Genomic DNA, 13,788 nt, shown 5'->3' with positions numbered 1-13,788 from the left:
ACCGCAGTCCACCTAAAAGAATGTGAACCGGCTGCATGCGCTCAACTTCCTGCATGCACCACCAGGGTTAATTTAATGCAGCAGCTCTTGCCCAATACGAGGGATGCATGCGCCAACAAAGGGGAAAAGCAAGCGATTTTATTGTCTTATTAACTGCTACTGAAGGGAACAAGGCGTGGAGGAAATACTGCAGTGCATATGGGCCTTGTAAATAGGGACAACCTTCCGTTGTTCAGGGGCCTAATAAACCCGGACGGAGGTAGTAGTAGCATATAGTAATTATTTAATTTTTGGAGAGGAGAGGAGGAAAGCCGGGTGGCTGGAAAGAAGGAGGGACATGCGGGAATGATAAGTGCCACCACGCCCGGGAAAGGAAAGCTGCCGATCCAAACCAAAAGCGGCGGTCTGCGCTCCTTCCTTCCCCTCGTCCACACCCCACACCCCTCCCTCTACACACACCCGGCAACACAAGAGCAGAGCACGAGCGCGAGCAGCCTAACTCACGCCTCCCCTCCCCACTGTGTCTGCCTCTGCCCGTTCATTCCCTCCCCGGTTCCGTCCGTCCCCACCGAGCTCCACGCATCCGGCCAGCTCCCCCGCCGGATCTGGGCCGGAGGAGGACCGCCCGCCTCCCTCTTCCGCTGCCCCGCATCTAGCTAGCTCGCCAGGAGCGCGCTCGGGGGGAGGAAGAGGAGGAGGAGGGGGGAAGGAGGGATCGAGCGGCGGCGATGAAGGCGGTGGAGCGGGCGAAGCTGGTGCGGAGCCTGCGGCAGGAGTCGCGGCGCCTGCGCCTGCTCGTGCTCGTCATCGGCTTCTTCCTCGTCACCCTCACCTTCGTCGTCCTCTCCAAGCCCGACGCCCTGCTCTTCAACCGTACGCACGCCGCAACCACGATTCTTTCTTCCCTTCTTCGGTTCCTTTATTCCTTCTCTTCTCGCAAGCAAGAATCGTTCGCTCGCTGGTAAAAATGGTAACTGACCGGAGCGCCCGCTTGCCCCCTCCTCATTCGCAGTGAACGGCCGGCTGTCGGTGGACGACGCGCCGCGCTCGCTCCTGATCCGCCAGGCCACCGACGCCACCGCCGACCCCGACCAGAGATCCGCCGCCGCCGCCGCCCAGGACCCCAAGCCGCTGGACGACTTCGAGGACGCCGAGGCCAACGCCAACGCCAACGCCAAAGGTTCCACCCAATCACCACCTCCAACTCAAATCCTGGGGCCTAGCCTCAATTACTTACCCTACCAGTACTATTTTACCTTGGAATTTCTCGACTGAGATGTCCCATGGCGACAGCGACCCCCAAAGATTCGGAGGAGAAGAGCGCGCTCACCGTCCGCGATCCTCAGCAGAGCGCCAAAAAGGGGCCTGAACCCCGGCTGTTAGGTGAGCGGTAGCCCTTGAATCCCCCAATAATTTCTTTGTCCGATGCCCACCGAGCTTGTTGCCTTGCGATCCCGTCCACGGGCTCCAGATTGCAACGGATTTGGCCTCCCTGAAACGATGCTCAACTTCCTGCTTTATGCGTGAACTTTACTATCTTTTAGGCAGTAGTGGAGGCGAAGGGGAGAAGAAGAAAGGGCATCGCAAGGTCACCCTCCCAACCGTCTCTAATTATACCATCCGTGACGCCGAGGACGGCGACAATGCCAAGCAGCAGCAAGGTAGCTGATTCGCAGTACTTCTCATGTTTCTTGGTCTAGCTGTTGGTAATTAGGTGTTTGATTTGAGAATTGTTAGTTAATGACTGTGATGGTACTTGCTTGCTCTTCTGGTGGGTGTCCTGACTTGACTCTACTGATGTGTCTGCAGGTAGCAAACCGGAAACAGAAACTAAGCTTGAGATGGTCGCCGGCAAAGGCGACGGATCTCAGCAACAAGGTAGTACAAAATGAAAACATGTGCCATGAGATCAAATTCATCATGTGTTCATCTGAATCTGCTGGTTTTGTTCATAATTCAGAGCACACTGTTCTATTGAGTCATCTTGAGCGTGATGTGCACTTTGCACATCTGCAATGAGATATTGGCATATGCATATGTCCAACTCTTTTCTATTTCCTCTGATTCAGTTATCTCCTTCATGCATCTTGCAGATTGGGATACCGCGGAATGGGAGAGCAAGCCGCTTTGTGATTTCTCAAACTTCAGAGCTAATGTCTGCGAGATGCGGGGCAACATCAGGATTCACCCGAACGCGAGTTCGGTGATGTACATGGAACCTGCCAGCTCAAAGAGAAACGAGCTATGGAAACTTAAGCCCTACCCTCGTAAAGGTGATGAGCTCTGCCTCAGCAAAGTTACAGAGCTGACGGTGAAATCAAGCAAGGTGGCACCTGAGTGCACCAAGTACCACAATGTGCCCGTCGTGGTCTTTGCTCTGACTGGATACACTGGAAACCTGTTTCACGACTTCACCGACGCGCTTGTCCCCCTCTTCACGACGGCAAGCGAGTTCAACGGCGAGGTCCAGTTCCTCATCACAGATATGGCTATTTGGTGGACAAGGAAGTACCATGTGGTGTTTAAGAAGCTGTCCAACTACCCCCTGATCGATTTCAACAAGGACACTGACGTGCATTGCGCCAAGCATGCCATTGTTGGCCTTCATGCTTACATGGAGTTCACCATTGACCCCTCCAAGGCTCCTCACAACTACACCATGGTGGATTTCAACAGATTCATGCGCAGGACGTATGAGTTGCCGAGGGAGGCCGTGTCTGCGCTCGGCGAGATCCCCAAGGCCAAGCCGAGGCTGCTCATCATCTCGAGGCAGAGAACAAGAATGTTCCTCAACCTCCCGGAGATCATCGCAATGGCCGAGGGGCTGGGTTTCGAGGTCGTGGTTGAAGAAGCCAATGTGAGCTCCGACCTCTCCCAGTTCTCCAAGGTGGTGAACTCTGTGGATGTGATGATGGGCGTCCATGGCGCCGGGCTCACGAACTGTGTCTTCCTACCACACAACGCCACGCTGATCCAGATCGTGCCGTGGGGCGGCATAGAAGGCGTGTGCCGGATCGATTTCGGCGACCCGGCGGAGCAGATGGGCCTGCGGTACAAGCAGTACAGCATCGCCGTGCACGAGAGCAGCCTCACCGACCAGTACCCGCTGGACCATGAGATCTTCAAGAACCCGCTGGCTTTCCACAAGGGGTTCGAGTTCATCAAGGAGACCTTCATGGACAAGCAGAACGTCAGGCTTGACTGCAACCGGTTCAGGCCTGTGCTGCTGCAGACCCTTGATCTGCTAAACCAATAAGATAAGAACTACTGATCCGCCATTGGCCATTGTATTAGATGGTTCTCCATACATCTTTTTTTTCTTTTTGTTTCACCGTTCTTCTCTAATCTTTTCTTCTCTAGTAAAAATTTGTTGATCGCCTTCTAGTACATGAGCAAGGAACAGAGTTATCTGGCTAGAATTACATGGATATGAAGCTGGGATGTCCATGATTTGTCGTTCATAGCATATTTATTGTCTGGAAATAGAAGAAAAACAATACATTTTTTCTTTGTAAATTGCTGTACACATGTTGCCGTATTGGGCATGGAAATATCAGTGCATGAAGCGTGGTGATCAGGTCAGTGAGGTGGAATGTTCAAGGCCTGCTGACGCCGAGCACCAATAGGAGTGCACAAGGTGGAGATCACCATTTCTGTGCTGTGTGATTCATCTGATTCTTCTCACTTTTTTTGCTGTGCACCATTTTTGATCTAATTAGGTGTCAGGTGCTAGAAGTTTGGCTGACCAGGCCTCTTTCTTTCATTTTCATTTTTCTGTTTTTGCTGGTGGGGAAAGCCTATGGTTATTGATCTACTTAGGTGTGATTTGGACGTGCTAAAAGTTTAGCTGACCACGCATTTATTTTTCAAGTTTTTGAAGTTGGCTGACTAACCTTTTGAACCTGCACATATGTTTTGTTGTTGGGTAGTCAACTCAAATAGAACTCTTCCTTCCCTATCTTGCAAGGCGATTAGAGTAAAATCTCCCACCTCGTGATCTCTGCCTATGAGCCCGTGGATCCGCATTCCCTCTGCTTGTCGCTCTGGCAGCCGGCGGTGGGGAGTGGAATCCTGGTGTCAAGGCTCCGGCTAGTAGATAAGTTAGGGTTTTAGTCCTCACAAAGGCGGTGCTTGAGCGGATGGCCACGCTTCATCTTCGAGTCGGTCTTATGGTCTTCGATCCTTCTTAAGTTTGTCCGTCAGGACAAATTAGATGGAATTCCGACATAGATTCCCGTCGGCTCCTTGGAGCGGCGAGGTTATGATTTCTCGACGTGCGTACGTGACAATGAGATTTGGTGTCAGGTTCATGTTCATTGCATCAATTCAGGGGGTTCAACTTCAACGAATGTTGCCCGGGGCGCTGGTTCTTAGGGGCACGCGCACGAAGATTTCTAAACTGTCATGAACAAGATCAGACCGTTTCAGAGAACTTAATAAATTTCCATATGTTTAATGTGCTTTGTACTTTTGTGAATCTTTATAACAAATATGTCTTTGTTTCAGAAAAAAGTAAAGTCAAGTAAAAAGTAGTAGAAAAATAAACAAATCCTAAAACTAAAAGAAAGAGCGAAAAGATGAAACTAATAGTGGGAATTGAATATAGTGAGTTTACCAACAACGTGTAATGTAACCAATAGTGACAGTTGAACATACTGACTTTTGTTTTAACACGGATGCTCACATATGCTCAACCCTAAAGAGTGTCAAATATAGGACTTGAACCCGGTGGGTTGATTCCACAAAAAAAATCTAACCATCTTACACACTTCCTTCATTTTTATATACAAGACCACAAACTCATATTATAGGTACCAAGATAAAATTTAATGCCTTGCTTTGTAAATCAATTTTTTTCATTTCTTGGATCATCAGTACAGTGCATGCATGTAAAGAAGGGATTGAAAGCTGAGTGGAGTGTCATTAGTCTCGCCTCACTTCCACCAATTCAATGGCAAACCCTATATTACGCCCGCGAGTGTTTTATAGGCGGCCTTTCGCTCAAACGTATAAAATTTGGGCCGGCCCATTTGATGCGTGCATTAACTCAATTAAATCGACACTTTACCAAAAATAACATCACACATTAACTCATTCAAATTAAACCTTAAGAAATCTCAACTAAATCCAAACTTTCCTTGTCTTACACTACTTATACCTAAATCAAATCAAATGAAATCTTACCAAAACATCCGCTATAATCAAAGTTGGTTCCCAAAAATAATGTCACACATTAACTCATTCAAATCAAATCTTAAGAAATCTCAACGAAACCCAAACTTTTCTTGTCTTCCACTACTTATACCAAATCAAATCAAATCTTACCAAAACATCCACTATAATCAAAGTTGGCCGGCCCATTTGACGCGTGCGTGCGTTTTTTTCTCTATGCTTCATTTTTTGATTTCTTTTTCACGGTTTCATTTCTCTATGACCAATAGGTTGGTTTTTGCTCGGCATACTATCAAAATCGGAACAGACATGTACGTCATCGTGAGTTTGTAGTGTCGCCTCCATTCAGATTAAACCTCCCCTGCTGGTTTTAGCCCACTGGTATTCTACTTAATACGATTCTTATTTTCCAGATTTAGTAATATCATTATGGGAAAGAATCAATCATGATGATCTCTAATCAATCTTTAAAGACCAAATTTATGGAAAGCCAACATTTATACAAAGGAATTAATGTCAAATGCATCATGGATACATTCTTAAATTATTTGATTATTAAAGAGTTTTTAGCTCTTTGTTGGAAGAAAAAGATAAAGAAATAAAAGGGGAGTGATTTACCGGTAAAAAGAAGTCGCAAGGTAGCCCGGTGTGTAAGAATATTTTGAATATGTATGTGAGATACAACTAATGTTGAATTATTAAAATATATATGCTCTTGTTGCAACTCACGGGGAAATTAACCACGAATAGTAGTAGGTTACTTGAAGTGTATTGTGTTCCTGTACATTTGTTTAGCTAAATCTATCATTGACGAGAGATTATGTAGGATGTTCACTTGTCCCGTCAAAAATTATGAGGACACATGTGGTCTTCTACTTATATTATGTGACACGTGGATGTGGATCTGGATGAGAGTTGGGGTTTTTCTGTTTAGTTATGTCTGTCTGAGCGGAATAATTTTCCTACTTTAAAAAATATGACAAATTGCATTTTGATAGAGATGTATTTACAGCAAATTGTATGAGAGAGCGTTTCATTTTTTTCATCAAGTTGTATAATTTTTAGTTATAATAGAAGGTTAAATGCATTGCTTGGTTGCTTCAAGAGTTAATAACGCGCATGGTGGCGACGCGCTCCTAGCCAGCCACCACTAGGGTTTCTTCCGCCTCCTGTCAGCGCTGACGCCGGTCTGCCTCATCTCCTGTGGCCTTAGGGCCATGAAGGCGTGGTGGATTCCGGCCTTTGCCGATGGGAGGGCTTCATTTTTGGATGTTTTTTCTTAGGGTTTGTGTCCTGCTTGGAGAGACGAGGCAGCGACGACTCTTTGGAGATGAAATATGGTTATCCCTGCCTAGCCCCCGTTTTGGTGGTGCTTCCAGCATCATCGAAGGACGTGTGGAGCCTTGTCTTCGACGGATCTCGCCGGATCTGGTCGACGTTTATCTTCAGTGGATCCACATGGATCCGGGATTTGTTTGTTTGTGTTCATGTGTCTACAGGTTGAATCCTTCCGATCTAAACTTCTCTTCAACAGCGAGAATTGCTATTCTGGTGCGTTGGTCCTATATAGGGCCTTAGCACGATGATTTCCCGGTTGTCTACTACAAGAAGTTTTGATCGGCTCCAGTGAGGGAGGGGCGATGACAGCGGCGCGCCTTCGGCTCGCTTCCGTGCTTGTAGTCGTCGCTATGTGCTCTACGGATCTGGATGTAATTTTTATTATTTCTTGTATTCTTTGTGCTATCATGATTGATGATGAATAGATTGAAATTTTACCGCAAAAAAGACGGACACAGTGGCGTATCAGTTGCATGTCCAACAACGAAAATCATATTTTTGTGGAATGCACGACATTCAACTGTATGTTACAACATGGTAATGGCTTAGGACTCAGGGGACATTGGATTTGCCTTCTTGGCTCGTGAGGCATCACGGGCGGCACACACCTCCTACCTGTTGATAGGGGTGGCATATCGGCACCAACACGATGGGAGGGGATCAGGGCGAAGAGCGGGGCGGTTGGCGGGGGATTCCTCCTTGGTGGTCCGTGAAGAAGTACGGTGTGAATAAGAGAGGGCGCCACGGCGAAGGTGATGTTGGCGTCGCCCGGTTTTAAAAGGAGAGGGCCCCAACGAGAAATGTCCCGCTATGGAGGGAAACCGAGCAAGAAGGGAAGGGTCCGACAGGAAAGGTAAATGGTGCGTCATGGGGTGGTTTTTTTGGGCCCATGTACTGAAGATAATATTACAGATAGTTCGGACAACCACATTTTCGGCAAGGGAAGGAGAGCAAGGCGGAGAGTGGGGATGAGAAAGAAATGAACTTCGACTTTGAAGATCAACCTAATTATTTGTTTGATGCAATTATGTCTATTGTAGCCCGTAGCAATCGCATGAACGTTCTCCTAGTAAACTATTCTCTCCGTTCCGAATTACTTGTTTTAAATTTGTCTGGTATCTAGCACTAAAATGAGTTTAGATACATCCGTATCTAGACAAATCCAAGACAAGTAATTTGGAACGGAGGGAGTAGTAAGATCGTTTGAGGGCCTTCTTTTTCCCTCTTGAGTGTCTTAGATTTGTCTAAATAGGGAGGTATGTAGCACCAGATTCATCCGTTTCAAGCCAGGCCCTCCAAACACTGATCAGACGGTCAGGAGAAGCTCCAACAGTTCTTACAGCCAGTGGCTGGAGGAGCCCATCACTCTCTTACCAATCTGGGCCATCGCCTCCAAGCCCATTTTGCCGGCGACTATGCGCGTGGAGATCCCGTCCTTCTCCACCGCCGCCGCCGCCGCCGTCGCCCATCCCCGGCGACCCACCCGCCACCTCGCTTATGTTACGATCTCTCCCCATTCTACTCCTCCACTCCGCGCTCTCCTGCAAGCCGACCCCATCTAGGCTCCTCTCCTCCTCCTTCGCCGCCGCCGCCGCGGCTGCCACCGGCTCCATTGCGCGGGGCGGCGGGGCGCATGGCACCGTCTCGGCCGTGCTGGAGATCGTGGGGCCCATCGAGCTCCTCTTGCCGTCCTCCGAGGCGCGCCTCTACGTGCGCCTCCTGCGCCGCTGCGCGCTCGACGCGCTCGCCGCCGGCGCCGGCGCCGTCCACGGGCACGTCCTCAAGCGTGGCTTCGCCCCCGACACGCTCGTCTCCAACGTCCTGATCGACACCTACGCCAAGGGCGGCTCCCTGGCGGCCTGCCGCCACCTGTTCGACGAAATGCCTCACAGGGACGTGGCGTCCTGGTGCACCGTCATCTCCGCGCACGCCAGCCGGGGCCTCTGGGTTGATGCCATCGGGGTGTTCAAGGGGCTGTTGTCCTCTGAGGTGAAGCCAAACCGGTTTGTCATCTCGGCGACGCTGAATGCATGTTCCAGGTCTGGTGTCATGGAGCTGGGGCTCATGGTACATGGATTGGTGATCAAGTCTGGATTGGGTGTTGATAGGTTTGTGGAGGTTGGATTCGTCGATATGTATGCGAAATGTGGCAATGTAGGCTGCTCTTTTAGGTTCTTCAGTGAAATTCCGGTGAAGAGCTCAGTTGCTTGGAATGCAGTGATTTCAGGTTTTATTGAGAATGGCTGTGTTGTGGAGGCTGCTGAGCTTTGCAAGGATATGCATAGAGTTGGCATTGCAATGGATGTGGTGACATTGAGGTTAGCTGCTGGCGTCGCTGCTTTTCTTAGAATGTTTGAGCTTTGCAGGAATGTTCATGTTTATGCACTTAAAGTGGGGTTGGGAAGAGATTGTTATGTTCTGTCTGAGCTGGTTAAGTCAGCCGGGAGGGTAGGTGATACGCAGTACATTGGACAGCTTGTTGCTGCAGCTAGAAGGCGTGATGCATCTTTGTATTCTTTAGCTATATCAGGCTATCACTCAAATGGTTGCCAGGATGAAGCAGTGAAGCTAGTTGAACATCTTCTTTCTTCAGGCCTCAGTTTAAGGGAAGGGGATCTGGTCACCGTTCTAGATGTTTGTCATATCAAAGAGGAAGTTCAGCAAGTGCATGCTTATACATTGAAATCTGGATGCTTCAGTTATATTAATGTATGTAATGCTCTTATATCGGTATACTCTGAAATAGGATCATTGATGCATGCTGAAGCAATCTTCAAAACTTCAGAGTCACGAGATGTTGTATCATGGGCTGCAGTCATGGCAGGCTGTGTCAAGAACCTCCAATTTGAAAAAGCATTTGGTTATTTTAGAGGGTTAAGAAATTCTGGAGCACTATTAGATCAGCACTGTGTTGCTACTATCATAAATTCATGCACAGGACTTGAAGACATGGATAAGGGAGAGCAGATTCACGCTCTGGCTCTTAAAGTTGGGATATTGGTTGCTGACTTTGTTAGTGCTTCCCTAGTGAACATGTATGCAAAATGCCATCATATTAAGTGTGCTGCTGAGCTTTTCTCCCACACACCTTTTCCGAGAAATCTAGTTTTAACTAATGCGATGCTCTCGGGGTATTGCTGGAATTTAATGCCAGAGAAAGCTCTTCTGCTCTTCTGCAGTGAATATCGTTCTGGTCTGCACCCTGATCATTTCACTTGCTCAACTGTTCTCAGTGCATGCACTGATATAGGAGCAAAGGAGGCTGGTGAACAGGTTCATGGCTATCTTGTAAAGATTGGTTCTGAATACATGGATGCCATTGTTGGAAATGCTATCATAGACCTTTATGTCAAGTGTGGATGCATTGCCAGTGCTTGTAGTTTTTTCCATAGCATGAGAAGTTGGAGCATAAATTCATATGCAATGCTAATGTTGGGCTACATTCAGAACAGATGTAGTGATGAAGCTCTTCATCTTTTCTCCAAAATGCAGCACAGTGGATTGCGTGCAAACCGTGTTACCTTTGCAAGGATTTTGCGTGGATGTGCTGACCTATGTGCTATTGATTTAGGGAGACAAGTGCATGCTTCTATTGTAAAGATGGGTTTGATCTCTGATGTATATGTCGCAAATGCACTTGTAGGAATGTATAAAAGATCTGACGGTTTGATGGAACCAAGAAGAGACTCTCAAGAAATTTTGGCAGGAAATGGTCCAGAACAGAATACTGAAGATAGCTGCTATTCAGAACAAAGGGATGGAAGTAGCGACCTTGAAGAAATTGGGCTGTTTACGTTGGAAGAAGAGAAAAATCATGAAGCTTATGCTGATGTGCGGAATATTTCTATTGGTGCTGCTTCTCAGTACTACGGAACTCCACTTCCCATCCATGTGGTTGGACAGGAACTTAGGATGAACACTATCATGTGGAGTGGAAGAAATGAGAAGGGCAGTGAAAGCAATGTTTTTCTAGATACACAATATCAGGGAAACAGAGGTGGATCTCACAAGCTGTTTAGCTTGTTACACGTGCACAGCACTGGATCTGACCAATTCGTCCTAGTTGTCTTCATTGACAATAGCCTTAAGATAGAGGATACAAGATTTGTTAATACCGAGTTAATAAGATCTGGTGTTGCACCAGCACTCGGCATTCCTCCTTGACAAGTTATTGTGCAGTATGAAAACTACTTACTGGCCCTGTTATTTCTCATGCAACAAACTGAATCATCATGTTGGCATATCAGAAAAGCATGCAAGGGAAGCAAACTCTGAGTTGGGTTATGAGTTCATGCATCATTCACTCCTCAAATCCACATCACGTCTATGAACTTTCACATGATGCACACCATATGACCATGAAAACTCAATATCTCTTTGCATTTTCATGGGAGATGTTTACACCAAGTTAAAGTAAACCAAACACTGCTTTGAAGTTCTCCAACCGCTGGATGGTTTAGTTGCATGGAAGAATAGATCAAGAATGTTGAACAGGTTAGCATGAAATAATTAGCGATACCTTATTTACTTGGTACTTGTTCTAATCTTTTAGTTATGGTGAACAACTCATGATTTTCACACATTTTCTTTCATGCAGGGGACAACTCCTCTCTTCAAGCACTTCCATGACAGGAGGTAGCAGGCTCGGAAAAGTCAGCTTGAGCTTTGTTCACTGCTGTAAGTTAACAAACATTTATGGTGCTTAAGCACACATTCTTACTAATACCTCTTTGCTTGCTTGAGCATTGATTATTGCATCGAGTTGACAAAGATTGTGGTACTTATGCATATTGCTTTACTAATACTACCTCCGAGGTAGTACTACATCATAACTTGCTTGAGCTTGGATGCTGTGACTTAGGCATACACTTTTACTAATACCTCCTTGCTGCTACTTCATCTTTACTGTATGCATAAATGAAATACTCTTAGTTGATCCCTACACTAACACCAGTACGTTAGAGGACTGCAACTTGGAAAAGTAATTGCAACTCCTCAAGCTGCTACTTTGCACCGTCTCCTAATCTCCTATAGTTTATTCAACTTCACCGGTAAGATTGTGTGAGATTATTAAATCTTTTAGCCCAACCAATATTGCTTCGAAGAATGTATCTTATTTCAAAATTTGCGGTTGAACATTAGAAATGTGGTTCATTCTCTGAGATAAGACATATGTAGGTGAGATTTTCCGTTGTAATGAAATGAGAACATGCAGGTTCGATATTGTTATTTCTGACTGACATTGTTGAATACTCCCTCCATTCCATAATGTAGTGCTTCCTCTATTCACGTGCTTCAACTTTGACCGCAAATTTAACTACCAAGACCGATTGCGGCGGGAGCAAAAATTATATCAGTGAATTCGTATTCGAAAGAAGTTTTCAATTATATAATTTTTTCTCCCACCGCAGTTGGTCTCGTTGGTTAAATTTATGGTCAAAGTTGGACCTCGGGAAGCGCGGGCGCACTGTATTTTGGAATGGAGGGAGTACTATGTGAGATGTTTGTAGTTATGTACTGATGGTTCAGTTCATTCTTGAACCAAATGGAATTGCAGATAAATGCTATACTCCCTCCGGTCCTTTTTATTTCGCATATAGATTTGTCTGAAATCAAACTTCAGAAAGTTTGACCAACTTTATTGAAAAAAAAATCCACATTCACAATACAAAATCAATATCATTAGGTCCGTCGTGAATTTAATTCTCATATTATACTTTATTATTGTAGATGTTGATATTTTTGCATACAAATATGGTCAAACTTTACAAAGTTTGACTTCAGACAAATCTTATATTCGGAGTAAAAAGGACCGGAAGAAGTACATAATAAATCTAGCAAAAATATATTTTCCTTGTTGAGAATTCTTCCGTCCATTCCATTAAATGAAATCTTCTGGCTATGTTGTGCCTTCTAATGTTATCAGTCAACACCGTATAATTGCATGACTGGTCAATCTGCCGCTAGCTTTGCTAATTTTTTATTCATTTGACAGAAACTAGCACCAGACTTGAATGAGAAGAATGGTACAGCAGACGTGGCGGAATCCAGGATGTTGCACATCTTTGTTGTGACTACTCCTAAGCATCATTTCCCAATTCAGCAATTTCAATCTGACAGTAAGATTGTAAGTTCAGTGTGCTATTCAGATTTCCTTTTATGCTTTTCCACACTCCTACAGTGCTATTTCCTTGCTAAATTCTCTCTTATTTGCAGAAGTTCATTTTCTTGCTGATGTATCAGCATTGCATAGTGGTTTATCTTGCTATATAATGTAGTAGCCTTGGGGCATTTTTTATAATTGGTACGTGTATTCTGGTATCTAGGTGTGATTAGGTGGTCCTTGATACCTACAGTTTTTTAGACAATATTTTACATAGCTGTTGTATAAAATGACACCCATTAATTCAATGCTCATATGGCACTGTGTATTTGAATTCCTCGTCCAACTTCAGCCCTAGTTCGTAGACCCCTTTCTCAAACAGATGGTCATGTTTATGCTGACACTTGTTGCTTATTCATCAGGATCTGCAAGAAGATAACCACAGTCAAGGCAAGCAGTTGCATCCAGCATAAAACCACTCTGGTTTTCATGAAACCACTGGTTCCGCCCTTGTATTTTTTGGGGGCCTTTTTAGATGAGATGGAGCTAGCACACACCAACTAATCTGTGAGATAAAAGGTATAGATATATGAATACGATACCCGATCAACACTGTTGGGTTCCTAGCATAAAAGGAAAAAAAGAAGAGCTATGATAGAGCGAAGGGTGCAAATTGCAGAAGGTTGTCAAGAAGAGTCACAACTGTAAACTGCAAACTGGTGTCCATGTTTTTCTGTCCATTGTCAAGAATTTTAAGGTTCCTGTAGCTCTTACTCTTGTCATGCCTTTACGAACAACAGTGGTAAGCTACAAATGTCAAGCTCAAATCAAACACTAGGAGTATAGGAATTCTCATGGGTTCGCACTCGGTTATGTCTGTTTCTCCCCAAGCGAGACTCGAAGAAAGCCGGCCTATCAATCTCGAAGGGCACCGCCGCGAGCGATTTGGGAGTCTCCAAAATTGGGCCAAACAGATGGTCGTATTTATGCTGACACTTGTTGCTTATTCATCAGGGCCCTGCAAGGCTGCAAGATGATAACCACATGCAAGGCAACACAAGCAGTGCCATTCAGCATAGTACCACTCTGGTTGTCATGAAGCCACCGGTTCTGCCCTTGGTTTTTTTTGGGTCTTTTTGGACCAGATGGAGCTAGGAGACATTAGCTATTCTCTG

General features: G+C 45.7%; 2 protein-coding genes across 2 annotated transcripts; both read left to right on the top strand.

Moving 5' to 3' along the window:
* Positions 1-376: 376 nt before the first annotated feature.
* LOC123064335 (alpha-1,3-arabinosyltransferase XAT2) lies at positions 377-3,516 on the top strand. Its single transcript, XM_044487834.1, has 6 exons — positions 377-873; positions 1,013-1,180; positions 1,294-1,383; positions 1,545-1,661; positions 1,810-1,878; positions 2,094-3,516. The coding sequence occupies exons 1-6, from the start codon at positions 729-731 to the stop codon at positions 3,254-3,256; spliced, it is 1,752 nt and encodes a 583-aa protein (XP_044343769.1). The 5' UTR covers positions 377-728; the 3' UTR covers positions 3,257-3,516.
* A 3,804-nt stretch (positions 3,517-7,320) lies between these two features.
* Positions 7,321-13,445, top strand: LOC123044796 (pentatricopeptide repeat-containing protein At4g39530). Its single transcript, XM_044467691.1, has 5 exons — positions 7,321-7,363; positions 7,763-11,004; positions 11,108-11,187; positions 12,506-12,637; positions 13,036-13,445. Exons 1-2 carry the CDS (start codon positions 7,321-7,323, stop codon positions 10,672-10,674), a joined length of 2,955 nt encoding a protein of 984 aa, XP_044323626.1. The 3' UTR covers positions 10,675-11,004; positions 11,108-11,187; positions 12,506-12,637; positions 13,036-13,445.
* The last annotated feature ends 343 nt before the right edge of the window (positions 13,446-13,788 follow it).

This window comes from Triticum aestivum, chromosome 1A (genome assembly GCF_018294505.1).
Source record: "Triticum aestivum cultivar Chinese Spring chromosome 1A, IWGSC CS RefSeq v2.1, whole genome shotgun sequence".
NCBI lineage: Eukaryota > Viridiplantae > Streptophyta > Magnoliopsida > Poales > Poaceae > Triticum > Triticum aestivum.
Note: the sequence above shows the minus strand (reverse complement) of the source record. Positions and strands in the feature narration are given on the sequence as shown.